The sequence below is a fragment of the Nuphar pumila genome, chromosome 15 (genome assembly GCF_984573655.1).
Source record: "Nuphar pumila chromosome 15, dmNupPumi1.hap1.1, whole genome shotgun sequence".
NCBI classification, from domain to species: Eukaryota; Viridiplantae; Streptophyta; class Magnoliopsida; order Nymphaeales; family Nymphaeaceae; genus Nuphar; species Nuphar pumila.
In genome coordinates, this window is record NC_143263.1 from 85322702 (window position 1) to 85350624 (window position 27923).

The 27923-nt window shown below is 41.7% G+C and overlaps 1 protein-coding gene across 2 annotated transcripts in view; it reads right to left on the reverse strand.

Moving 5' to 3' along the window:
* The window catches only part of LOC149815845 (bifunctional aspartokinase/homoserine dehydrogenase 1, chloroplastic-like), a 96657-nt gene that overhangs the window by 8027 nt on the left and 60707 nt on the right, over positions 1-27923 (reverse strand). For both annotated transcript variants that reach the window (XM_089990047.1, XM_089990046.1), the window contains exons 13-15: positions 23648-23870; positions 2586-2731; positions 2182-2317 (exon numbers count right to left, since the gene is read on the reverse strand). In XM_089990047.1, coding sequence (XP_089846173.1) covers positions 2182-2317; positions 2586-2731; positions 23648-23870 — 505 coding nt within the window. The remainder of the gene's footprint in view (positions 1-2181; positions 2318-2585; positions 2732-23647; positions 23871-27923) is intronic.

The following is a 27923-nucleotide window of genomic DNA, read 5'->3' on the forward strand; positions in this document are numbered from 1 at the left end:
ATAAAAAGTCTTTATCCTTTGCATTTCAGTTCTTTCCTTTCCAAACTTGAAATGATTCATTTACATCCTTCCAAGTTTGAAGGAGAGTATTGAAAGTCTATGTAATATAGTGTAGTAAAGATATGTGTAAAGTAAATTTATTAGACCTTTATGTAAGTACCCTATTAAGAAGGGGGTATATTAGACTTTTTGTTCTTTTCTTTTTTATGTATTCTAAGGGGGTTGACCCTTTATGTAAGAGAGGTCACCTCTCATACAAAATCTTTTTGGAATGAAACTCTTTTAACCTTAACTCCTCTCCCTCTTCTTTCTCATTATTTCTAACAGTAACCAGACAATACACGTGTGTACATAATAACAACACAAACAGATACATCAACTCGTAGGTACAGAAATACAATCTGTATCTAGAGTAAGGAAAAAAATCAACTCTTTCATGATCAAATGCACAACAAGATATAACTGAGATAAGCATGCAGGTTTCCATTTACTCATAATAAACAACCTATATGATATAAAAATCCATATTGATAGTGATCATATACTTCACTGGTGGAATGACATACAGGTATTGGACAATCATTTTGGCGGAAGTTTTTGTGGGATCCATCACATACCACACTGACAGATTCATATTGCTGAGTCTTCTTTCTAGTTGCTTGGAAGAGTGGTCGAGGGAGGGAAAAAATTCGTATTTATCTAGTGTTGACAATGTCCTTATTGCATATTTTTTAATATTTATTTTTGGTGCACTTTTAATCTTTTGCCCCTTCATTGCATTCGCCGTTTTTTTTTTTGCTCATTAGCATTTAGCCTTTTGTTGCTTTGAATTGCCTGGCTATACATCTTTGAATTTACCTTTTACTGTTCCTCTTCTAAAGTGTACCAAATGTAGCGCCTTCCCCAGGCTCTAAGACTCAAAGCATGAGCATTCTGACCCCTTGGTCTGAATTTCTTTAAGTCATAATATAATACATCTTAGACATTCTCAGACAAGAAATACCAAGTGTATCTTGGTGGTTCATTAGATGAAAACCCATTGTATGAGTTCATAACAAATAAGATCTCACTAGGTGGAACCGTGTAATTGTTGCTTCTGGTTACTCGACAAATGAGAAAAAAGGCAATTGTTCGTACACAACAATCAAAGCCAAAGCAATGCTATTGTCTCGCAAGTAATCTTATAAACATTTACCAACCAGTACAAGGTTTCACATCATCCAGCTGGGTTGTGGGAAGTGATCAAGCATTATGCTTGACTCACATGCTCCTAGGAGTGTTAAAGCTTAAGAGGGATGGCATGTATCCATTCACAAAAGCAATGCCAGTTGGCAGTCAGCATGAATGAATAGCCTCCGCTGTTAAATACTTTGCAATGTCTAGCAATGAAGTCAAGCTGCAAATTCATCAAATTTTGAAGTTGATGTACAAATGGACACATGAAGATGATCATGAGAAGTTCCAGGTTTTGTTCTGCAGTTCAATCTTCACAATCTCACAATGAATTCCTTTTTATCGACTTTGTTTGGAATCTGAGTTTTTTGTGATGTTTCTCTCAATAAATGAAACACACACATTTATGGCATGTTTGCTTGCATCTCATGGGATTTCGTCTCATATGATTAAAAATCACTAGGGCGGACAATGTGATTTGGAACACATGAGAAGTGAGTAAAATGGCCCCAAAAGTGATTAGAATTTTACTTCATTTTCTCATGTTTGATTGCATGTGAAAAATGTGGCAAATGAGGATCATTCTCTTACCATTATCAGAGAATGATTCTTACATGGGACCAAGAAAACATGCCCTTACTTTCATTTTCAGGTATTTTGATACACAAGATGGGGCTGGCCTCCAGTGAGATTTGAACCCAAGAGCACTCAGCCACGATTTCTTTCCCAATCCAGTTATAACAAATTTCCCAAAAACATACATAAACAAAATCATATAATACGGCATATCAGCCAACAAATCTCCAGTTCTGATAAGGCTTTATTCCCCACATTTTTTTATGCCAGTGTAGAATGTAGGATTGTACATTCATAGTGCATCTAAGCAACAAGAATGGAGATGACATGAAATAATAGTAATTTTTACATAACATGCAAAACCCTTAAAACCAGCTATTTTTCGATAAGATTCAGGCTACCACTTCAACAAAAGAACATTCACATACTAACCTTTCTAGCAACATCCATTCCTGAAAGATCGTCCCTAGGATCAGGTTCTGTGTAACCAGATTGTTTTGCTTCTGCTACCACTTCACTGAATCCTCGTTCTCCAGTAAAGTTGTTGAATATATAACTTAATGTCCCACTGAAAATAAGAAATCAGTGAGTCAAATTAGCAGCACCAATAATCACTAATTTAGTACAACTAACTAATAAGATTCATAGGCTTAAAATGACCATACTTTTAACGTTCCTTTGAGTCAATGCAGAATATATTTCCCAAGAAATCTTAAAAATACATTTTCCATGGAAACTTCATCTGTCTTCTAGAATACAACATCAACAAGCTAGCATAGGCAATGTTCACCCTTCACAAATTAACAGTCAAAACTAGTTTTAACAGGAGATTGCACCTGAATATGCCCTCAATACGCAAAACCTTATCACCAGTCTCTAGCAGTCTGCGTAAAGTGCTAATAATTGGAAGACCAGCCCCAACAGTTGCTTCATAGAAGTAGTGGGTATAAGATCTACGTTGGAGTTGTCTTATCTTCAAGTACTGAGCAATTATACATGTATAAGACCAGTAAGATCAGTTGCAAGTTATAAATAGTAACCCAAATAACAAATAAAAGGGCAAATTAGAATATACTTTCCATAAATCTCTATAAAGACATCTGGGATTCAGCAAAACAGAAATCAAAATAAAGCACTGCAATCAAGAATTCATCCTTTTAAGGGAAAAAGGTAACAAAGAAAGCCTAAATAAGAAAAAACACCAAATCAGCTCACATTAACCTTGCATCAAGCCCTATATTATGTGGAGCACAAAACCTTTTTTCCCTGTTACATGTAAAAATTCATTCTAAAGAGTTCCCTGGACAGTTTAACAACCATGACTTTGTCACTTAAAAGATTATCGGCATTAATATAAACACACCAAAATGCAAAAAGAAAACAAAATAAAATCCTCATACAGATCTAGTGCTAAAGAGCATAACCCCTAGGTAAAAAGGCTTTACAACAAATTAGATATATATCCAAAAAATAAGTAGTATGTGTAATGAAATAAGAACAAAAGCAAACAACAGCCTCTCATGGATTTACAAGAACACAACCAACCCACAAAGAACACCTTATGGATCAATCCACACCACCCACACAAGGGTCAAGAGAGTAAAAATAAGTACTTTTGTATTACACAATGCTTAAGAAAGCATTAAAGGATACGCGGCAGCTCCAAACAACAGCTAGTTGGAGCTGTCCCATCGACACCTAATTTCAAGACAAAATAAAATACAAAAAGAACAAAAAATAAAAAGACAAAGTCAGCCCCTAATGGGCTGACTACTATTACAATGTAAAAAGACCGAAATACCCTTTATGGGTATTTCAGTTTACATATATTTATATACACACATATATATACATATATATTAGGTACATAATCTTATCACCCCCCTCAAACTCACGGTGTAACAACCAAGAATTTGCCAAGTAGGAAGTGAAAATCTAGGTAATGGGAACGCTTTAGTGAAGAAGTCTGCTAGTTGATACTCAGATGGAACATATGACAACGTGATAGTCTTCTTTAGAAATTCCTCACGAACGTAGTGGCAATCCATTTCAATGTGTTTGGTCATTTCATGGAATGTATGATTGCTTGCAATGTATAATGCGCTCTTGTTGTCACAACATAATCTCGAAGGTTCTGCAATGTGAACTCCCAAGTCTTCTAACAATTGTTACAACCACACTAATTCAGAATTAGTTGTTACCATTGCACGATACTCGGCTTCAGTGGAAGAGAGGGATACCTTCTGTTTCTTGCATCTCCACTAAATTAGAGAATCACCTACAAAAACATAAAAACCTTTTTAGTTGAGCGTCTATCATTCACATCCCCTCCCCAATCAGAATCAGAATATACAATAACTTCTAACTGGTAAGAGGATGAAAGAAATAACCAATAATCAATAGAATTTCTAATATATCTAATAATTCTCATTATAGCACTCATATGTATTATAGTGAGAGCGTGCTGAAATTGACTATAGCATGAGAAATATCAGGACAAGTAATTGAGAGATAAGATAAAGCCCCAATTATTTGTTTATATAGAGTTGGATCCTTTAGAGGTTCTACATCATCTTTGCATTGATGACCTTTGGAGTATCAACTCCTTTTTCATCTAAGAGTCTCGACCGTTAAATGGTGCAGGTTGCATACTTAGTATGTGATAACAAGTAATCACGATGTGAGTAAGCCACTTTTATTCCAAGAAAGTACCGTAAACAACCAAGGTTTGTCATATCAAAGTTGGCTTTAAGCACATCTTTGATATGGCTAACTCCCTACTTATCACAATTTATGATGATCATATCATCAACGTAGAAAAGTAATATCATCATTCTTGCATTAGAAGACTTAACAAATAATGCAGTGTCAGTATAATAAGATTTTAAACCAAGTGTCATCACACTACTGAATCAATCACACCAAGCCTTGGGGGCATGTTGCTTTTCGTAACTGAAGAATTTTGCTATATACTAAACTTAATCCAGGTGGAGGATCCATGTAAACTTCCTCATTGAGATTATCATTCAAAAAATCATTTTTCACATCTATTTGAAAAATAGGTCATTTTTTAATTGATACTATGGAAATAAGAATTCTAACAGTAGTCATTCAAGTGACTGAAGCAAATGTCTCATCATAGTCTATTCCATATTTTCGAGTATATCCTTTGGCTACTAGTCTAGCTTTATATCTCTCTACGATCTCATTACTTTTAGTCTTAATCTTATAAACCCACTTACATCCTATAGTTTTCTTAGGTAATGTTTGAATTTCCCAAGTTTTTTCTTTTTCTAAAGCTTGCAATTCATCATTTATTGCCCTAATCAATTCTTGATGATTTTTAACATCATGGTAAAACGATGGTTCTACATATGAGCGTATTATGAGCGTATAACAATTATACAAACTCTATATTTGGGTTTAAAGGAATCATAGGATACAAATCTACTAGGAGCCTTTAAAATTTTCATGGATCTTCTAACACTAGAGGAATCTATATCTTGATTTTGAGAATATCTTTCTAAAACACATGGAGGATGGTCTTTGGTACATCGAGTATAGATTTAAATTTCACTATGAGGTTAGTCTATATTATAAAGACCTTTATTCACATTTTCATATGCATCATAAGTGTCCTCATTGTCACTCTCATGCACATCATGAATGTCATCACAACTCACATGCTAATTGGCAAGGTAAAAAAGAAATGAATAGTCAGAATGTTCTTGGATTTTATCTTTACCAAATCCAATTTTCTTTTCAAGAAACGTGACATTTCTTAAGACATATAGCTTGTTCCTTTCAATTTCATAGCATCTATACCCTTTTTTATTTTCAACGTAACCTAGGAAAAAACAAAGGAATAGCTTTTGGGGAAAGTTTATCATTTTTGTCGGTAAAAACAAAACATTTACAACCAAAGACTCTAAATCTTATGTAATCGGGAGAAGTTTTAAATAATTTTTCAATGGGAGAAATGTTTTTGATAGTTTTTAAATGCATCCTATTTATCAAATAAACTGTCGTAAGAGCGGCTTCGGCCCAAAATATTTTTGAACCATTTCTTGATATAAGAAAGTGTTCTAGTAGTCTCAACAATATGTCTATGCTTTCTTTCAACTAGTCCATTTTGTTGAGAAGTATAAGGACATGATTTTTTGTGAATAATCTTATGTAAGTCAAGATAGTTATTGAAATCCTTTGATACAAATTCTCCTCCGAAATCGGTTTTAAAGATTTTAATATTGGTTTTAAATTGAGTCATTGTATAACAATGAAATTTTTGGAAACAATCAAATGCTTCAGATTTGTGCTTAAGAAAATATATCTGAGTGTTTACTATAATCATCCACAAAACAACACAATAAGATAGTCCTCCTTTGGATATAACCGGAGTCAATCCCCATACATCTTAATGTACCAACTCAAATGGTTTCTTTGATATAAAATGACTAGGTGCAAAAGGTAAAGATTTCATTTTACCAAGGACGCAATCTTGTAAGAAATGAAAAACAAATGTAATTTTGACACATTAGGATGTCTTAGTCTCTTGTGCCAATTTTTTATATCTCTTTTTTCACAAAATTACAAAAAAGTATGTTTAATAATTCAAGATTGTCCATAACATTGAGATCTCCTCTTCTATGGCCTCGCCCAATCGGCTTCCCAGACTGGAGATCCTTTATCAAATAATCATTAGATGAAAACAAGATTTTGCATCCATGATCCGCAATTTGGAAAACAGATAAGAGGTTTAAATTTAATTTTGATACTACTCTAATATTTGGTACAAAAAAGGTTTGATGTTTTTGTAAAAACCCAAAACCTTTCGTTTTTAAAGAAGTTCCATATGCGATTGAGACATAAGAATCATTTGAGTTAGTATGACATTCGGATAGTGTGGACTCATTTGGGGTCATATGAAAAGAAGCACCGGAATTAAGAATCCAAAAAAGTCTTACCGGGGTCAAAGCATATGGATACGACCGCGCACGAGAAGGACAAAGCTTGACTTTTGAACATTGGTTGTAGTGCCTCCATGAGTTGTGTCAAGGATAACGAACCGATGCATTTGGAGTCATCTACACCATTTCTTTCAAGAGATGGTCCCACCGAAGTTGTCTTCTTATCATCTCTTTGTTCTTCTTTCCTTCTTTAGGACAAAAAAGCTTGATATGACTCGACTCATAGCAATGATAATATATTAGTTTGTCACTCTTCTTGTATTCATGATCGCCTCTTTTAACATTTTGGCATCTTGCATAATCATTGAAATTTCTTCTATTCTCATTACTTTTTTCAAAGTGAGTGGGCTTAAGCCCTTGTGTGATTTCTGGGCCTTGACATAGCAAGCTCAGATTCTTCCTTTTTTGAAGAGGATGATTTTTTTAACTTATTTTCTTGCATAGTTAATTCTTCAAGTGTTTCAACTATGGTAGGTACACCTCCTCTATGAAGAAGGGACGATTTGGTCCCTTCAAATTAGAGTCTAAGCCCATTAACAAATTAGTAGAAATGCTCCGTTCCAATTTGTTTTTCACGAAATTCTATATCTTGGGGGCAATGCTATACTTTGGCTCTAGAAGAGCCAATTTATCCCAAAGAAAAGAGAGAGCATTGTAATATTCTCTAATGTTCATCCCTCCTTAGGTCACAGTTCTCACCTTATTTTGTACATTGCATATGTGAGCTATATCCTTACCATACATCTCTTTAAGATACTTTCATGCATCACTAGCAAAATCAAATTTTGCTAAGCTAGAAAACTTTTTGATGTCAACACTATTGATGAGCCATCCAATTATCTTGGAATGACTCATTCTCCATTCTTTTCAGTTTTTCTCGTATTCAGCGACGACCTTAGACATCTCTTGTCCTTGAAGAGCCACTTCTTTTTCATCTTCCATCTTGGTAAGTATAAGTTTAGGCTTTCTTTCGGTGTCATCAACCAACCCCATAGACCCTTTTCCCATATTTTATATTTTACTATAGATGCCCATATCACATAGTATCATTGAGCATCACGGGAATGAAAATGATCATTTCTCTTTCATCCTCCATTTTTACAATAATGAGATAGAGATAGAGAGAAGATAAAAAAGATAGATAACAAGAAATTTGTTGAAGAGAACTTTGATGGTGTGCTTCCTGATACACCAATCCCACGAACTGATGCTCCACCAATATCACGATCCTCCCCTTGACCTTTTCGAATGAATCACAACTTAAGAGAACCAAGGCTCTAATACCATGTAATGAAATAAGAACAAAAGCAAACAATAATCTCTTATGGGCTTACAAGAACACAACCAACCCACAAAGAACACCTTATGGATCAATCCACACCACCCACACAAGGGTCAAGAGAGTAAAAATAAATGCTTTTGTATTACATAAATGCTTAAGAAAGCATTAAAGGATACAAGGGGGAGACCCCCTATTTATAACAAGTGAGGGAGAGCAGGGGAAGCCCAACTAGCTGTTGGACTAGCCCTCATCGGTCACATTTGTGACTGTTGGGGGCAGCTCCAACAGCTAGTTGGAGCTGTTCCATCGACACCTATTTCAAGACAAAATAAAATACAAAAAGAAAAAAAATAAAAGGACAAAGTCAAACCCTAATGGGCTGACTACTATTACAATGTGAAAAGACCAAAATACCCTAATGGGTATTTCGGTTTACAAACATTTAAACACACACACACACACATATACATATATATATAAATACATATATATTCAGTACATAATCTTAACAGTATGTAACTGCCAATGATAGGCAGTGAATACTAACTGGAAATATGAAAATACAATATGTAGTTGGGAAGACAAATTTAAAGTTGGATCCACTTTAGATGGTTCACTAAAATATTACACCAGTGACAAAACCCTGAGGAACTTGTAGCATTGATTTTTTTCATTCCTGAAATACAGATTAATGCTTGCGCAATTATGAGAAGGTGCTTGTCTGGATACTCAATGCATTTTGAATAAAATACATATCAAGTTTACTATGGTTTGCAACTTTCACCTATTGGGTATGTTTTTGCAAACTTATAATAATGCTTAGGGAATTATAAGAAAGTGCTTGTCTGGATCCTCAACACATTTTGAATGAAATACACATAAGGTTTTGCAGGTTTCACCACATGTGTAAGTTTTTGCCAACTCATTTCCGTGTGAGTTAACATGTGTGAAATGAAAGTCAGCATTATCTAATGCCAAAATGTATCCTATCCAAAATGCACTTCTCCAAGTACGTGCAACCAGTGTTATAAGTATTTTACCATATCGTACGATACGTACGTCCATTTCGGGGGGAAACGATACGATACACACCCGTATCTCGATACGAGTGTGTATCGTACCTGTATCAGGTGTATCGTACAATACACCCATGTATCATACTGTAGCGTACGATACACAATACAATACATACAAATTTTTTTATTGTATTTCATAAACTTGCTTATTTTGTTTTTGTTTATAACTTTATATAATATGAAAGTATGAGTCATGTGGCATTGTTCTTGTGAGATATGCACGCAATATTATCTATGATTCTATATTAGTTGATGTTTGATGTTGCATTATAAGTATTATACCGTATTGTACGATACGTATCATAACTGTAAAGTCCACTTAAAAAAAAAACAAATCTAACACGCGTCAGGCACGTGTCGGACACGTGCCATTGTTGATCCGCCGTTTCGGACCCAGGCTAGACCCGGATCTGCGCCCGTGCTGGACCCGGATCCACGCCCAGCCCGGGACCCAACTTCTCGATCCTTCGAGAAGCCCGTGCCTTTTAAAAAGGCACGAGCGCCTCGGGCGAGGGAATAATGCCCCCGCCCGTTCTCTCTCCTCTCTGTGTTTCCCCACCGCCTTCTCCCTCTCGTTTCTCATGGCCGCAGTTGCCGGCGAGCGACGCCGCCAGCCATTTTCCTCCCTCGTAGCATGGGCGCCGACGACCCACTGCTTCCACCTCTTTCTTTCTCTGAAGCATGGACGCTTGCGACCCACCGCCTCCACCTTGTGTTTCGACGACCTCGGCCGACGTCCACGCCGCCTCCTCCTTTTGTTTCCGCACCTATCAGTGACACCGGAATCATCGCCGGTAGCCCCCAGGTAAAACCCCTCTTTCTCGTTTCGACAATGGGACTCCGCTCCCCCTGTTTCATCTTCCTTTGCTGGTAGGGGGGCAGAGCCCCCAACCGTCTGTCTTGTTTAACAGGGGGCTTTGCCCGCCTGTCCCTCTGTGTTTGTCGGCAAGGGGGCGGAGCCCCCTGCCACCTCTTGTTTTGACAGGGGGCTCCGTCCCCCTGTCCCTCTTTGTTTACCAGCAGAGGGGCGGAGACCCCTGCCACCTCTTGTTTTGACAGAGGGCTCTGTCTTGCTGCCCCTCTTTGTTTGTCGGCAGGGGGGCGAAGCCCCCTGCAACCTCTTGTTTTGACAGGGGGCTACGTCGCCCTGTCCCTCTTTGTTTGCCGGAAGGGGGGCGGAGCCCCCTGCAACCTCTTGTTTTGACAGGGGGCTACGTCGCCCTGTCCCTCGTTGTTTGTTGGCAAGGGGGCGGAGCCCCCTGCCACCTCTTGTTTTGTCAGGGGGCTCCGTCCCCCTGTCCCTCTTTGTTTGTCGGCAGGGGGACGGAGCCCCCTGCCACCTCTTGTTTTGACAGGGGGCTCCGTCCCCCTGTCCCTCTTTGTTTGTCGGCAAGGGGGTTGAGCCCCCTGCCACCTCTCGTTTTGACAGGGGGCTCCGTCCCCCTGTCCTGTGTTTGTCGGCAGAGGGGCGGAGCCAGCTGCCACCTCTTGTTTTGACAGGGGGCTCCGTCCCCCTGTCGCTCTTTGTTTGTCGGCAGGGGGACGGAGCCCCCTGCCACCTCTTGTTTTGACAGGGGGCTCCGTCCCCATGTCCCTCTTTGTTTGTCGGCAGAGTGGCGGAGCCCCCTGCCACCTCTCGTTTTGACAGGGGGCTCCGTCCCCCTGTCCGTTGTTGTTGCCGATAGGGGGAGGGGGGTGGAGCCCCCTACCATCTGCCTTGTCGACAGGGGGTTTCGTTCCCCCTGTCTTTGGTTTTGTTTGCCGAAAGGGGGACGAAGCCCCCTGCCAACTGTTTTGTTCTTCGACAGGGACTCCGTTTCTCTGTCCCTCTTCTTGCACGCTAACCTTTTTGCGCTTGCACGACGGAGCGCACACATATCTCGTGGCCCAAGAATGTTCGTACTTACGCCTGAAGGCGTTTGGGAACCCGCAACCCCCCAAGGTAGGGGAAAGTTGCGTGAAAGGACTTTGAATGAACAAAACTAAAACTAAAGAAAAGATAATCAAACAAAAGGACGATTATATACGTATACATATAAGTTATATATGTACGTTCTTTAACTCAAGGATGCGGTTTCGCGATCCTTGTCCTCTTTATCTTTTCAACACTTTACTTTCTATTGCCGTCGCGCTTTATCTGCCTAGGCTTTACTTTTGGCTTTACGTATAAGTTATATATGTACGTTCTTTAACTCAAGGACGCGGTTTCGCGATCCTTGTCCTGTTTATTTCTCAGCACTTTACTTTCTGTCTTTTAACTCAAGGACGCGGTTTCGCGATCCTTGTCCTGCTTACTTTTTGGCACTTCCTGTCGCCCCGCGCTTTATGCGTCTTGGCTGTTTACGTTTCAGCACTTTACTTTATGTCGCCCCGCGCTTTATGCACCTTGGCTGTTTATGTTTCAACACTTTACTTTTGTTGCCCCGCGCTTTACGCGCCTTGGCCTTGTGCTTGACTTGCTTGTTTGTGCTCTTACTGTTTTACTCCTTGCCTGCGCTATGTAAATTGCGATCGTGCTATTGTTTCTATTTCTTAGGTATCTTTAAAGATTGCTGACAGTTTTGAGCTTGCTTTGAGTGCCTCCTCGTGGCTCGTGGCTATCAGCCTAGCCGCATCTTCTGATGATGATAAATCATGCTACGATGAGTAGCACGAGGTGGATAGACCTCATGGTATGCGATAAAGCATAATGGTGGACATCTCACTAAATGGAAATCATACGCCTTCGCAGGCAAGATGCTCGAGTGGGTCGAACATACCAGAGCATGTAGAGTAAGGCGATGATAAAGAAAAACCCCTCATCGTGCTTGTTCGGGATGGTTGATCAAGAGAGATGATGGATGATACAAAACCTCCGATGGACAGGCCATTAATGACTATTACGGGCAAAGGTCTGGCTTCCCCAGTCATCGGAGGTAGGGGAGATGGCGTTACCATAAGTATCCTAGGTGGTAATCGCCCGACACTTCTGCAGAAGTTGGATGCATCCTTGGGCCCTGTTTTGCCTTTGAGGACTTACTCTCTTGGCCACTGGTCGTTCCCTTAGGAGCGAACTCAGTCAGTCCTTCAGGGTATAACAAAATACATAGCATAATAAACCCTCGAATGGATCTCGGCTGTTTCTACGTTTTATACATTGTGCGTACCCACAATGGCCAGTTAATAATCAGATCACATTATGGCATGCTCACAGTTGTTCTTTGTTCTTGCTTTTGATTGCCTGTTTTACCTTGCTACTAATTTGTTGCTTGCGATAGTTAGAAGGTATGCATGATAAGTCTTGTTGTGACTGCTTACAGTTAGATTGTTATCACTGTAATACTAGCCTGCTTGAGCTCATGATGATATCCTGATTAGCTTTGCTATTCACCTGCTTACTGGTTGTTGCATCAGTTTCTATTTGCTTAGATTTAAGCATGTTTTAGATTAGTTGTTGTTCATCTTATTCTTTTTACGCACCTACCAGTTTTCAGGACTGACCCCATTTTTATGGGTGTAGGTGACAGGTACCTCTCCTTAGTGGCGGCAGTGCAAAGCTACATGATCAAAGCCTCACCTCTCTCGTCAGCGTTCTGACTAACTTTTTTGGGGTTTTATACTTTTGTTATTAAGGATGGATGACTCCCCCTTTTCTGTACAGACTAAATCTTTTTATGGATAAACTCTTTTCTATCTTTTGCTCACTGTTTGGCTTAGTTAAGAAATGGGTTTGTGCTGGATCTTTTTGCTAACGTGCTCAGAAGAATCGACTTGTGCTTTTATTTAAAACCTTTGGTATCTTTAAAAATCTTTGCTGTAAACTCCGACTTTCGAAGGCAAATTTCATTCAAATCTTCTTGTCTCAAGTCGAACTTCTGGGGCGTTACAACTTTTGGTATCAGAGCCAGAACGAGAAAGGTTGAGCTTCGATCGAGTGTACCGCACTGTGAGTAGACCTTCTCTTTTAAATTTTGAATTTGATAAATTAATGTATTGCTTTTACTTTGATCAGTGTTGTTCTGTGATGGACTCGTCAGCTGGTCCTAGTGGCTGTCACGACAAAGGTGCATGTAGAATGCGCACGCGTTCGTTGAGGGGTAGGGGCCTCTTTGTAGAAAGGGGAGGAAGTAGAGTGTCTTGGGAGGAGTATTGGGCTAACCGCCCACCCCCACCGACCTTTACGGATGAGACGGGTAGCCCGCTACCGTCGAAATTCCAGATACCACTGGCAGCAACCTAGTCTTCAGTATATGCTCGGGTTGGGGGACTTGTACCCTCACAAATCCAGGTTAATCGGCAGGCTACACCGGAAGCATCAGAGAGTGGTGGTCCCATCTTAGTACCGATTGAGTGTGTCTTCTGTGGCGAGTCCGGACACACCCTAGACTTTTGTCTCCTTAAGGAGGAGCACGATAGGGCTTTTGCAGCTTAGGATTCTGCTAAAGCCGCCATTCCCGACCTGAATATAACAGATCTACCTAAGGCGGTCCTCGAGCAACCTTTGCTCCCGGTAATCCCGGAGGGCCCGGTGCTCCCAATTCCTGTTGTTGATTCTCCGATCAACATTTCAGATTCAACCACGAGCGGTTCAATCTCACTTGACTACACACCTTCGACGCCAATGTATGAAGTGGAGGTTCCCTCCGATGAGCCACTCTCTTTTGTCCCTCGACGCAGGTTTAGGCGCACGGGCGATAAGAGGGAGTACCTTCGATAGTTCGACCGTCCCTAGAGGAAGGTTGTGTTTGTATAATTTTGTTCAGTTTTTGTAAGGGAGTCTGCGAACTCCAGTGTGGATAAGCTCTTCATTTTCTTTTTTGGTTTGTACACTAGCGTCACTGGGATTTCGTATATGTAATGACTTACGAATTTATAAAGTACTCTTTTGTTCTTATTAATCTTGGTGCATTCTGACTTGTACCGTATGTTTTTTTGTTAAGGATGGCGCGACAGTCGATCGAGGATTTGACTAAGGATGGGCTCGAGCGCAGGAGATTCATTATGGATTCCCTCAACGGATTGGTCGAGGCAATCCAGAATCAAGGTACTGCGCAGAGGAATCAGGCCCCTGAGCAGAGGGTCACTTTTGAGAAATTCTTAAAGTTGGACCCACCAATTTTCTCCAGTGAAGTGGACCCAGACGCAGCAGAGTATTGGGTCAGCGAGATTAAACGAGTCTTTGAGGTCCTTTCAGTTCCCGAGGAGAAGAAGACTTTGTTTGGGTCCTTCCGTTTGAAGGACGAGGCACGTATTTGGTGGGATACTACTCGAAGGATGCGTTTCTTGAGCATGGGTGTGGTGCCTTGGGAGACCTTCAAGAAGGCGTTCCTCGACAATTATTTTCCCCCTCATGCAAGGGAGAAAAAGAAGATCGAGTTCTTGGAATTGTGCCAAGGCAGCTTATCTTTGAGCGAGTACGCGGCAAGGTTTCATCAGTTGGAGCGGCACTGCCCCAACCTCTTCAAAGACAAATTTGAGCGGGCAAGGAAATTCGTTAGGGGCCTGAAGGAAGGACTCAGACATAGAGTTCTTACTAGTATGCCTGCAACCCTCTCGGCAGCTATCGAAACAACCACTTTTCTCAATGATGACGAGGAGCGTACGAAGAGCACTCAGACCAGGAGGCCACCTGCGGCAGGTGGCGAGCGGAAGAAGGTTCAGCCCTGCGTCCAGTCTAAGCAATCGCTTATGCCCGTCAAGATCGAGGAAGGGAAGCAACCAGTTCCGCCCGTCAAGATCAAGGGAGCGAAGCAGTCAGGTCCTCCAGCCAAGAGGCAACGGAACCAGTACTGTCCATCGCCTCGACAGCCTCCCAGAGGCGCTTGCAGAGGGTGTGGCGGATCGCATATTGGTCAGCCCTGTCCCCGCGAGACAGGTGGCTGCTTATATTGTGGCAAGATGGGCCACTACATCCGAGATTGTCGCAAGAAGGCGACAGACGACTTTAGGCAAGCCAGTGGTGCGTCCCAGCCTCCCCAACTGCAGCAACAGACACCGCAGCCGACGCAACCGGAGCAACCACCGACTAGCGGTGCAAAGAGAGCACCTGGACGAGTCTATGCTGCCACTGTTGAGCAGCTGACGAAGGGGGATCTCGTGCAAGGTACGATCTTAGTTATTGATCGCACAACTTTTGTTCTTTTTTATTGTGGTGCCACTCATACGTTTATCTCCACAAGTTTTGCTGCACAATTACAATTACCCGTATCTCGGTTAAACTCTGCCTTAGACGTATACAATACCATTGGGAAGAATACGGTTTGTGCCACCTACTTGCCAGAATTAGACATAATCGTGGCAGATCAACACTTACCTGCTTATGCCATTTTACTCGAGATGTCTGAGTTCGACGTTATCCTGGGCATGAATTGGTTGCACAAATACCATGCCAAGGTCTTATGCCGCGAAGGCATAATTGTTTTGTCTCCTCCGGGTTGTCCGAAGGTGGAATTTCGGATTTCGCGATCGATGCGAGAGACCAAGATGATTTCAGTACTGAAGGCGCAGAGTTTCTTACGAAAGGGATGCTCTGCTTTTCTATTAAGTCTTATTCAATCAGTTGTGGCACCGACTCTCCTTGGCGAGTTGGACGTAGTACGTGACTACTCAGATGTTTTCCCCCAGGAGTTGTCTAGTCTTCCTCCGCCTCATGTGGTGGAGTTTTGTATTGATCTGTTACCCGGTACTGCACCTATCTCGAAGGTCCCATACCGTATGGCGCCCGCAGAACTCGAGGAACTCAAAAAGCAACTCCAGGAGCTTATGGTTCAAGGGTTCATTCGCCCTAGTGTGTCACCTTGGAGAGCCCCTATCTTATTTGTTAAGAAAAATGATGGATCTTTGAGGTTGTGCATCGACTATCGGATGCTCAACCAGGTTACTATCAAGAATAAATATCCACTACCACGTATTGAGGATCTATTCGATCAACTGCAAAAAGCTAGGTAGTCTCAAAGATTGATCTTAGATCTGGATATCATCAGCTCTGGATCAAGGAGGGCGACGTTTCAAAAATGGCTTTTCGTACTCGGTACAGGCATTATGAGTTCACTGTTATGCCTTTTGGACTCACTAATGCGCCAACGACTTTTATGGACCTTATGAACAAGGTGTTCAGACATTTCTTGGACACTTTTGTGATCGTGTTCATAGACGACATCCTGGTATACTCAGAGAGTTAGGAGCAGCATCGGGAGCATCTGAGCATCGTCTTAGAGACCTTACGAAAGGAACACTTGTTTGCTAAGTTCTCCAAATGCGAATTTTGGCTCGAAGAAGTGATGTTTCTGGGATACGTCATTTCGAAGGAAGGAGTGTCCGTAGATCCTGTGTTGAACTGGCGACAACCAAAAAATGTGCGCGACATTCGAAGTTTTCTTGGGTTAGCTGGATATTATCGAAGGTTTATCCAGGATTTCTCCAAGATTGCTCAGCCTATGACCAAGTTGTTGAAGAAAGAGACTAAGTTCGTATGGGACGATAGTTGCGAGGCAAGTTTTCGGTCTTTGAAGGAGCGGCTTAGTACTGCTCCTATCTTGGCCTTGCCTTCTTGTCAGGAAGGATTGGCGATTTACACTGATGCCTCAGGTACGGGCCTCGGTGGTGTCCTGATGCAGAATGGTCGGGTGATCGCGTATGCCTCTCGTCAGCTTAAACCGCACGAGAAGAATTATCCGACACACGATTTGGAGTTAGCCGCCATAGTCTTCACGTTGAAGATATGGCGACACTATTTGTTCAGAGTGTAGTTTGAGGCCTTTACTGACCACCAGAGCCTCAAATACCTTTTTCCCGGAAGGAACTAAATATGCGTCAGCGACGATGGATCGAATTCCTTAAAGACTATGATTTCTCTCTTTCTTACCACCCAGGAAAGGCGAATATTGTGGCAGATGCTCTCAGCCGCAAGTCTTCTGAGGCCTTGGTCAGTGCATTAGTTGTTGTATGGAAGATGATCGAGACCTTTGTCCCGTGGAAACCTTTCGTTTCCTCAGCAAGCTCGTTACGTTTGTCAAATCCTGTGGTTCTTCCGGATTTGTTTGCCAGGATTATTGCCGGACAGAGGGATGATAGACTCTACGAAGGGTTGAAGGCAAAAGCGACTCAAGATGATACTCCTTTCCGTCTGAGGGAAGATTGTAGTATTTGGTTAAAAGACCGTCTTTGGGTCCCTAACGACCCTGTTTTGAAGAAGAAAATCTTAACCGAAGCACACGGGTACAGATATACCATCCATCCTGGGGGTACAAAGATGTTCAAGGATTTGCAGCGGTATTACTGGTGGAGCGGCATGAAGCGTGAGGTAGCTGAGTTTGTTTCCAGATGTTTGACTTGTCAGCAAGTCAAGATTGAGCACCAACGACCGGGTGGAATCATGCAACAGATCGAGATCCCGCTATGGAAGTGGGAAGATATTACTATGGATTTCGTTGTTGGTTTGCCTAGGACTAGAAGAAAGCACGACGCGATTTGGGTGATTGTCGATCGACTCACCAAATCGGCGCACTTTTTGCATTTTCGTCTAGGTCAGTCGGTGGACAACCTAGCGGATTTGTATATCCGCGAGATTGTACGATTGCATGGTGTGCCAGCTTCTATCATATCCGATCGTGATCCAAGGTTCACCTCAAGATTTTGGGGACAACTTCAGCAAGCGTTGGGCACTAAGCTAAAGTTTAGCACTGCCTTCCATCCTCAGACTGATGGACAATCTGAGTGCACGATCCAGACTCTAGAAGACATGTTGCGAGCTTGTATGGGATTCCCACGTCAGTTTAGCGGAATTTGCGTACAACAATAGCTACCATGCTAGCATCGATATGGCTCCTTATGAAGCCTTGTATAGAAGGCCTTGTCGAACGCCAGTATACTGGGATGAGGTAGGTGAGCGAAGGCTTGATTCACCCATCGTGCTTCAGCACTATACGCAGCAGATACACCGGATTCGGGAACGGCTTCGCACAGCGCAGAGTCGGCAGAAGAGTTATGTCGATCGTCGTCGCCGCAAACTTTCTTTCGTTGTTGAAGATATGGTGTTTGTTAAAATATCTCCGACAAAAAGTGTTTTTCGATTCGGAAAGAAGGGTAAGTTAAGTCCCAGATATGTTGGGCCTTTTGAGATTTTAGGACGGGTTGGTGAGGCAGCCCATTGTGTGGCGTTACCTCCTCAATATGCACAGATTCACAACGTTTTTCATGTATCGATGCTGAGGAAGTGCGTTCATGATCCGTCCCACATCATTTGTTTTGACGACGTCGATATTCGCGATGACCTAACCTTCGAGGAAAAGCCGATAGAGATTGTTGATCATCGCAAGCGAGTAACGAGATCAAGGACGATACCTTTTATTAAGGTTCGATGGCAGCACCATGGCATTTATGAATGTACTTGGGAACCCGAGGCTGATATCAGGGAGAAATACCCTCAATTATATTCCTAGCTTCTATTGCAATAAAATTTTGAGGACGAATATCTTTTAAGGAGGGAAGGATATAAAGTCCACTTAAAAAAAAAATGAATCTGACACGCGTCAGGCACGTGTCTCACACGTGCCATCGTTGATCCGCCGTTTCGGACCCAGGCTGGACCCGGATCTGCGCTCGTGCTCGACCCGGATCCAAGCCCAACCCGAGACCCGGCTTCTCGATCCTTCGAGAAGCTCGTGCCTGCGCCTCAGGCGAGGAGCTAATGCCCTCGCCCGTTCTTTCTCCTCTCTGTGTTTACCCACCGCCTTCTCCCTCTCGTTTCCCGAGGCCGCAGTTGCCGGCGAGCGACGCCGCCAGCCATTTTCGTCGCTTGTAGCGTGGGCGCCGACGACCCACTGCTTCCACCTTCCGTTCTGACGTCCTCTCACCTCTGATTGAAGCATCGGCGACTGAAGCTGCCGACCACCCTCCTTCCTTTCTCTGAAGCGTGGACGCTTGCGACCCACCGCCTCCACCTTGTGTTTCGGCGACCTCGATCGACGTCCACGTCGCCTCCTCTTGTTTCCACGCCTATCGGTGACACCGGAATCATCGCCGGTAGCCCCCAGGTAAAACCCCTCTTTCTCATCTAGTTGTGTTGTGTCGACAGGGGGACTCCGCTCCCCTTGTTTCCTCTTCCTTTGTTGGCAGGGGGCGGAGCCCCCTGGTGTCTGTCTTGTTTGACAGGGGGCTTCGCCCCCCTGTCCCTCTTTGTTTGTCGGCAAGGGGCCGGAGACCCTTGCCACCTCTTGTTTTGACAGGTAGCTTCGTCCCCCTGTCCCTCATTGTTTACCGGCAGGGGGGCGGAGCCCTCTGCCACTTCTCGTTTTGACAGAGGGCTCCATCCCCCTGTCTTGTGTTTGTCCGGAGGGAGGCGGAGCCCCCTGCCACCTCTTGTTTTGACAGGGGGCTCCGTCCCCCTGTCCCTCTTTGTTTGCCGGCAGGGGGGGCGGAGCCCGATGCCACCTCTCGTTTTGACAGGGGGCTCCATCAACCAGTCCTGTGTTTGCCGGCAGGGAGGCGGAGACCCCTGCCACCTCTTGTTTTGATAGGGGGCTCCGTCCCCCTATCCCTCTTTGTTTGTCGGCAGCGGGTGGAGCCCCCTGCCACCTCTTGTTTTGACAGGGGGCTCCGTCCCCCTGTCCTGTGTTTGCCGGGCAGGGGGGCGGAGCCCCCTGCCACCTCTCGTTTTGAGAGGGGGATCCGTCCCCCTGTCCCTCTTTGTTTGACGGCAGGGGGGCAGAGCCCCCTGCCATCTGCCTTGTCGACAGGGGGCTCCGTTCCCCCTGTCTTTTGTTTTGTTTGCCGACAGGGGGACGAAGCCCCCTGCCACCTGTTTTGTTCTTCGACAGAGACTCTGTTTCCCTGTCCCTCTTCTTACACGCTAACCTTTTTGCGCTTGCAGGTTGCACGACGGAGCACACACATATCCCATGGCCCGAGAATGTTTGTACTTACGCCCGCAGGCGTTTAGGAACCCGCAAGCCCCCAAGGTAGGGGAAAGTTGCGTGAAAGGACTTTGAATGAACAAAACTAAAACTAAAGAAAAGATAATCAAACAAGAGAACGATTATATACGTATACATATAAGTTATATATGTACGTTCTTTAACTTAAGGACGCGGTTTCGCGATCCTTGTCCTCTTTATCTTTTCAGCACTTTACTTTCTGTTGTCGTCGCGCTTTATGTGCCTAGGTTTTACTTTTTGTCTTTTAACATCAAGGACGCGGTTTCGCGATCCGTGTCCTGTTTATTTCTCAGCACTTTACTTTCTGTCTTTTAACTCAAGGACGCGGTTTCGCGATCCTTGTCCTGCTTACTTTTCGGCACTTCCTGTCGCCCCGTGCTTTATGCGTCTTGGTTGTTTACGTTTCAGCACTTTACTTTCTGTCGCCCCACGCCTTATGTGCCTTGGCTGTTTATGTTTCAGCACTTTACTTTTGTTGCCATGCGCTTTACGCGCCTTGGCCTTGTGCTTGACTTGCTTGTTTATGCTCTTATTGTTTTACTTCTTGCCTGCGCTATGTAAATTGCGATCGTGCTATTGTTTCTATTTCTCAGGTATCTTTAGAGATTGCTGAAAGTTTTGAGCTTACTTTGACTGCCTCCTTGTTTGAGTGCCTCATTGTGGCTCGTGGCTATCAGCCAAGCCGCATCTTCTGATAATGATAAGTGATGCTACGATGAGTAGCACGAGGTGGATAGACCTCATGGTATGCGATAAAGCATAATGGTAGACATCTCACTAAATGGAAAACATGCGCCTTCGCAGGCAAGATGCTCGAGTGGGTCGAACAGACCAGGGCATGTAGAGCAAGGCGATGATAAAGAAAAACCCCTCATCGTGCTTGTTCGGGATGGTTCATCAAGAGAGATGATGGATGGTACAAAACCTCCGATGGACAGGCCATTAATGACTATTACGGGCAAAGGTCTGGCTTCCCCAGTCATAGGAGGTAGGGGAGCTGGCGTTACCATAAGTATCCTAGGTGGCAGTCGCCCGGCACTTCTGCAGAAGTTGGATGCATCCTTGGGCTCTGTTTTGCCTTTGGGGACTTACTCTCTTGGCCACTGGTCGTTCCCTTAGGAGCGAACTCAGTCAGTCCTTCGGGGTATAATAAAATACATAGCATAATAAACCCTCGAATGGATCTCGGCTGTTTCTACGTTTTATATATTGTGCGTACCCACAATGGCCAGTTAATAATCAGATCACATTATGGCATGCTCACAGTTGTTCTTTGTTATTGTTTTTGACTGCCTGTTTTACCTTGCTACTAATTTGTTGCTTGCGATAGTTAGAAGGTATGCATGATAAGTCTTGTTGTGACTGCTTACAGTTAGATTGTTATCACTGTAATACTAGCATGCTTGAACTCATGATGATATCCTGGTTAGCTTTGCTATTTACCTGCTTACTGTCTGTTGCATCAGTTTCTATTTGCTTAGATTTGAGCATGTTTTAGATTAGTTGTTGTTCATCTTATTCTTTTTACGCACCTACCATTTTTCAGGACTTACCCCATTTTTATGGGTGTAGGTGACAGGTACCTCTCCTTAGTGGCGGCAGTGCAAAGCTACATGATCAAAGCCTCACCTCTCTCGTCGGCGTTCTGACTAACTTTTTTGGGGTTTTATACTTTTGTTATTAAGGATGGATGACTCCCCCTTTTCTGTACAGACTAAATCTTTTTATGGATAAACTCTTTTCTATCTTTTGCTCACTGTTTGGCTTAGTTAAGAAATGGGTTTGTGCTGGATCTTTTTGCTAACGTTCTCAGAAGAATCGGCTTGTGCTTTTATTTAAAACCTTTGGTATCTTTAAAAATCTTTGCTGCAAACTCTGACTTTCGAAGGCAAATTTCATTCAAATCTTCTTGTCTCAAGTCGAACTTCTGGGGCGTTACAATTACTTTGGAGAAAAACAATATGATACACACTCGTATCTCGATGCGGGTGTGTATTGTACCTGTATCAGGTGTATCGTACGACACACCCATGTATCGTACATAGCATTTTTTTTAACGTATTTCATAACCGTGATTATTTTGCTTATGTGTGGCATTGTTCTTGTGAGGTATGCATGATTCTATTGATGATGTCTTATGTAGCTTATAGAGACAAAAATGTGATGTTATGGTTGTATTTTGTTATCATTGTTTCATGTGTTATGATTTTTTTAGAATTTTTGCTAATTTTTTTCTGATTTTTCTTATTTTTGGGAATTTTTTTATTAAAAATTTACAATATGTTTACGATACTGTGTTACTTTGGGCCCGACCGATACGGGTAACGATATGATACTTACAACCTTGGTTTGATGATGTCTTATGCAGCTTAGAGAGACATAAATGTGATTTTCTGGTTGTATTTTGTGCAATTCATCATTGTTTCATGTGTTATGATTTTTTTAGAATTTTTGTTATTTTTTCTGATTTTTCTTTATACTTTTGGAATTTTTGGAAATTTTTATTAAAAATTTACAATACGTTTAAGATATGATACGATATGGTGTTACTTTGGGCCCGACCGATACAGGTAACAATACGATACTTACAACCTTGTGTGCAACTAAACAATCCCAAAATGGTTTACATATATTTATTTTATTTGTCCAAAGCCATCAGAATTCAGTCCTTTTTTCATACCAAAAGATTTCTAATTTCACTAAAGAGTTCATATTTAGTAAGTCAAGAAATAGAATTCTGGTTAGGAATGTCCACCATGCCAGCTGTCCAAGAGGCTTCCAATTCTTAGCTCATGATAAGCCAGAATAGCCCCAAAATTAGCCTTAAGATTCAGCCCAAACACCATAGCATGCGCTATGCTGGATAGGTACAGCCCAAGCTCAAGCCACTTGGACCTGGGTGCAATATTTTCTTTTCAATGTATCCAAATTAATTTCATACGAGAAAGGTTCCAGGTAGTCGTCTGGTTTAATTTGAACCAGGCCAAGGTCTAACATCAATAAGCCTGAGTTCCATCTGCCCTGATTTCTCCTTGCATGATGGGCCAGAGAGGCCAAATCCAAACCAGGCCTGGCCCAGTCTGATGTCCGTCCCTGTAAAATACTGGAAATAGCTATTGCAAACACAGAACATTTAAATGAGAAGCATGTATTAACATCAAACCATAAACTTCAACACCAACTCGCAACTTTTGTATACCTACTTGAAATAGAAATGTCATTCATAAAGATAGCCACACAAGATATTAATAAACAAAGAAAGTTAACTGAGACGCAATGGATGAACAAAAAGATGAAAAACTAGCCACTTGAGGCAGCTTGTGAGTTGCTTCAAGAAGCCAGGTAAATGAATTTAAAAGATGATTCTCAACTTTGGCAAACTACCCTACAGTGAAGGTCAAACATCATAAGATCGACATTTCCCTGAGAGCTCTATGAAGAACAAGTAATTGGACATTTCATGAAAGTGACATGCAAAATTAAGCTACTAATTTATCAAGCAGCACCAATATTTACTAGTAAAACTCAAAGACTATGATAATGGCAGAAGATTAGGAGTTCCAGCTCATGGATAAGCGTGTCTAGATTTCAAGGAGAAAAATATATGGAAAATATTCAAATAAAAGAATTAACATTTCAAGAAGGTCCAGAATTTTGTACCCGCTCAAGAGGTCCAGAATTTGCCTTTTTGTTTGGAGTTATTACATGAATTCCTCTGCGCAACCAGTCATAATAATTGTTTGCTATTTCTGAACTTGCAGTGCAATCCACTATGACAGTGTTTGGAATGAAATGTCTTGCATTAACATGTTGAGTAAATTTCTCCAAATCAGTTTCTTCAGACTCCTTTAGAAGTTCTCTCCATCTTGACAAGTCAATTCCCCTATTCAAAACATATACAAGTTCCCATCAAACTTTTCTGTTCTCCATGGCATGACCATCGATGTCCATCATCTAGAACTATGAGATGGATAGCGAATAGAAATAATAAACACATGAGAAAGTGAAGGCTAGCATGTTTTGAATCAAGTAGAAACACCCATTGTTATCATAAAAGTTGCAGTAAAAAGTCTTAAATATTACAAGCAAATGCATTGATGAAAACTTTTGGGCAGACATTGGATAAGGAGTCCAATCAGGATTAGGTCACCCACTTATTCGATGGCTGTTGTAGTGGGACTTTGCTCCAACAGGATTTGCAAAAAAAAATAGTTAGATTGCAGACGGCGGCGATAATGATGATGATGACCAAGGTTGTAAGTATCTAATCGTTACTCATATCGGTCGGGCCCAAAGTAACACCGTATTGTATCGTATCGTATCATAAACGTATCATAAATTTTTAATAAAAAATTTCAAAAATCCAAAAAAATCAAGAAAAATAAAAAAAAATAGCAAAAATTCTTAAAAAATCATATCACATGAAACAATGATGAATTGCACAAAATACAACCATAAAATCACATATGAAGCATTTATGTCTCCATGAGCAGTTATGAATGGCCATGCATATCTCATAAGAAAATTTTAAATTGTGAAATAATAAACAACAACACTAAGCTAACAAGTCATAAGATCCATAACAGTGCATGTTGAAATAAAATAAAAAAACAAAATCCCCAAGTGTTTCTCAATACTTAAAAATTTTACATAACTAAATTTTTTTAAGTTCAAACAAAAATGGACTTCTTCTTGCAAGAAATCAAGCCCTAAATCACTCTCAAGTTCTTTAAGAGTGAACACAAGCTCACCTTAAGGAGTCTTATATATTTCAAAAAAAAAAAACGAATTGAGTGCAATATAAAATGCACTAATTGTGTATCGTAAGATACACCTTGTATCAGGGGTGTATCGTACGATACATCCGATACAGGTACGATACACACCCATATCTCGATACGGGTGTGTATCGTATTGATTAGGCCCAAAGTAATGATACTTACAACACTGGCGATAATGATGACTTAGACGATGATGATGACAACAATGACGACAATGATGATGATAATGTAGGTGAGTATTTAAAATTAAAACTAAAAGTGACAGATCATTGAAAAGATATAAAGTTAGGCTAGCGAAAGGTTATTCCCAAGAATACAGTATAGATTATGATTCATGAAGAAACATTTGCCTCTATTGCTCGTATGACTAATGTTAGGAATCTCATTGTAATATCTGTAAATTTTTCATAAATATAAATGAAATTTCATGTCTCATATTAGCTTAAATTTTAATTGGAATTTTATCGTTAATTGGAGTTAAATTAAATTCCAATGTGTATTTGGGATTTAATTAGATTTGAAATTTAAAATTTAGTATGCAATTGAATTTAGAATTTATTTGGAGTTAGTTTAAATTTCAAGTTTAATTGAATTTTGAGTTAAATTAAAATCCAATTTGAATTGGGAACTTAATCACAATTAGGAATTAATTAGATTTGAATGTTGAGTTTAATTGGATTCAATTTGGATTTTAATTAAGCTAAATTGGACCCAAGGGAGGGACGCCCCGATATGGGTGCCACTTAGCTATTGGATCCCATCAAGGGATGGATCCAATTAAGATAAATCCAACCCAAGTAGGGTGGGACGTGTGGGCCCATCTTACTTGGCTGGGAAATTTTCCATCCTCTAAAGTTTCTAAACTACCTTGAATTAAAAAGTCAAAAGAGAATTGCTGGTTTCCTAAATTAATAAGGTAGACTACTTGGGTAAATAATCTAAGTAATTAATTTGAGTAAGGTAAATCTCTAAGGTGGGATGTCCCCACCTACTTTGATTAAGTTACTGGAATTAACCAAAGCCAAAGAAAGAAAATGGGAGCCCTTTTTAAGAAAGGGAGCTTAGTTGAAATTTTTGTGATAGGTTCCAATTTAAAATAGGAGACTTACCCCCCTACACGATTTTTGAAAGGGCCCCATTTTGGTAGGGATTGGAAAATCTTTCATTTCCCTCTTGGAATGGGGGTTGGCATCCCTTATGTTCTTTAAAAAGAGCCATTCACGCCCACCCCTCTACTTGCTCTTACCTTATCTCTCTCTCAAACTTTCTCTCTTCTTCTTTCCCTCTTCTTCCTCCCTCACGTATTGGGTAGAAGACCCCATTGAAGGGGTGTTGCTGCACAGCGAAGGTTGCAGCTGAGTTTATTTGGTGGTGCTGGTGAAAGGAGGTTGACCAGCCAAGAAGACTGGTCCAATGCCCCAACTAATCCAAACATGTTTCGGCCTCTCGTTCCAATGGTGCTTGATTCAAGGTAGGGATATTTTAACTTTGTGTGTATGCATTATCAGTTTGCAATGGGACAAACTGATGTGGTATGAATCTTGGAGGAGCTTGGATTCCAAACAACATTTGGGAAATTCGTTTTCTTTTGGTGAAACCAAGTTATTTCTTCGAAAACGATTTGCAAGTTGCTAGAGTTTTACATGAAATCTGTATATAAATAGGTAGATATTATATCAGTTCACAGCTATGTCACATGGGTGCGGGTGCGGGTGCGGGGATTCAGCACTTCCAAAAAACCCGGGTGCGGGGGTGCGGCAGGGGCAAAAATGTAATATATATATCAAGGGGGTCTGGGGGTTCCCCCGGCGCGGGTCCATTTCATAGGGCACCCGCACTCTTCCCACATTCCCCTACCAAACAATAATTCTTTGTCGAAGAATACTTTACTGATGTAATCTCCTCCCCACCCCTACTGCTTTACCTTACTACTATTATTATATTCTTTTTCCTTGTAATACTTTATACATAAAAGGTTAATGTTGGTCTTTCTATAACTACAGGACAGGGCTAAGGGCTGTTTTGCATGTTTTTACGACAGTCTGCATCAAGTTGTGGAGGCGAAAGCGACCTTACAATGTGCTTGGGATGCCCGTCAATCATGAATGCGCCCTTGGGTCTCGGACCGTTCAAGTCAAATCCCTCATCCGTCCCACCTCCTCCTCGCCAACATAGAGCCCTTCACGGAAGGCCCTCGATTAAATGGTCACGTGAACAGGATTGCTATTTTGAAGGGGCTTTCAGTTGCCCATGTGACTGGGGGCCCACACCTCTGCAGAAACCATTATTATAAAACTCCTTGGGGCTTCCCACGCACTTATTAGGGTGTCAGATTTATGTTGACGTATCTGCATTCGATTGAGAAGCTTGATGAAGAGTCGTCTTACGTGGCGCGCATTGGTTCCGTTAAGAAAAAAAAATTTAAATTTCGCAGCCCATTTCACAGGGCAAAATTTTAAAAAAAAAAAAATCAAAAAAATAGACCAAAATGACCCTGGGTGCGTTGACCGCACCCAGGGTCGGGTTGACCGCACCGGGTGCAGCACCCTCACCCACGTCGCGTCGCGTCGACGCGGGTGCGGCACATGTCTGGCCGAATCCCTGTGACATAGGTTCACAGATATAACAAGACCGATACTATATGTATGTTTTGGAGGGAGTGACAATAGGCGGTAACTCCATTCCATGCCTTTGAGGCTATCGGAGTTGCTTACCTATTGTTATTTCAGTCAGTGGGCTGAGGCTTGATAGAAATAGCTCAGGCTCGGTGCTTGGTGATTATTCTTCATAATGTTTGGCATGGCCTTTATAGTTAATCTCTCTTTTGATATTGGTATTACTGTTCAGGAAATACTTATTCCTGTGTTGGTTCCTGTGTTCGGTGCCAGTAGATCTTCTCTGTGTTGCTTATTTTGTCAAACTGATCAAAGATCGTGACTGGTCGAGTTTGAAGTTCAGATCCTCACATTTTAATTTCTGATTGGGTGCCCTTATTTGCTGATTTATCTATTGGCAGTGACATATGGTTACAATTGGGTATCGCAGCCTATTTCATGAAAAATCAGACTGTTGTGGTGGCACACTTAAATTAAGCTTCCTTTAGAATTGTATATATGTCAGATGGCAACTGGTTTCATGTGTTTGGCTCAAAGTTG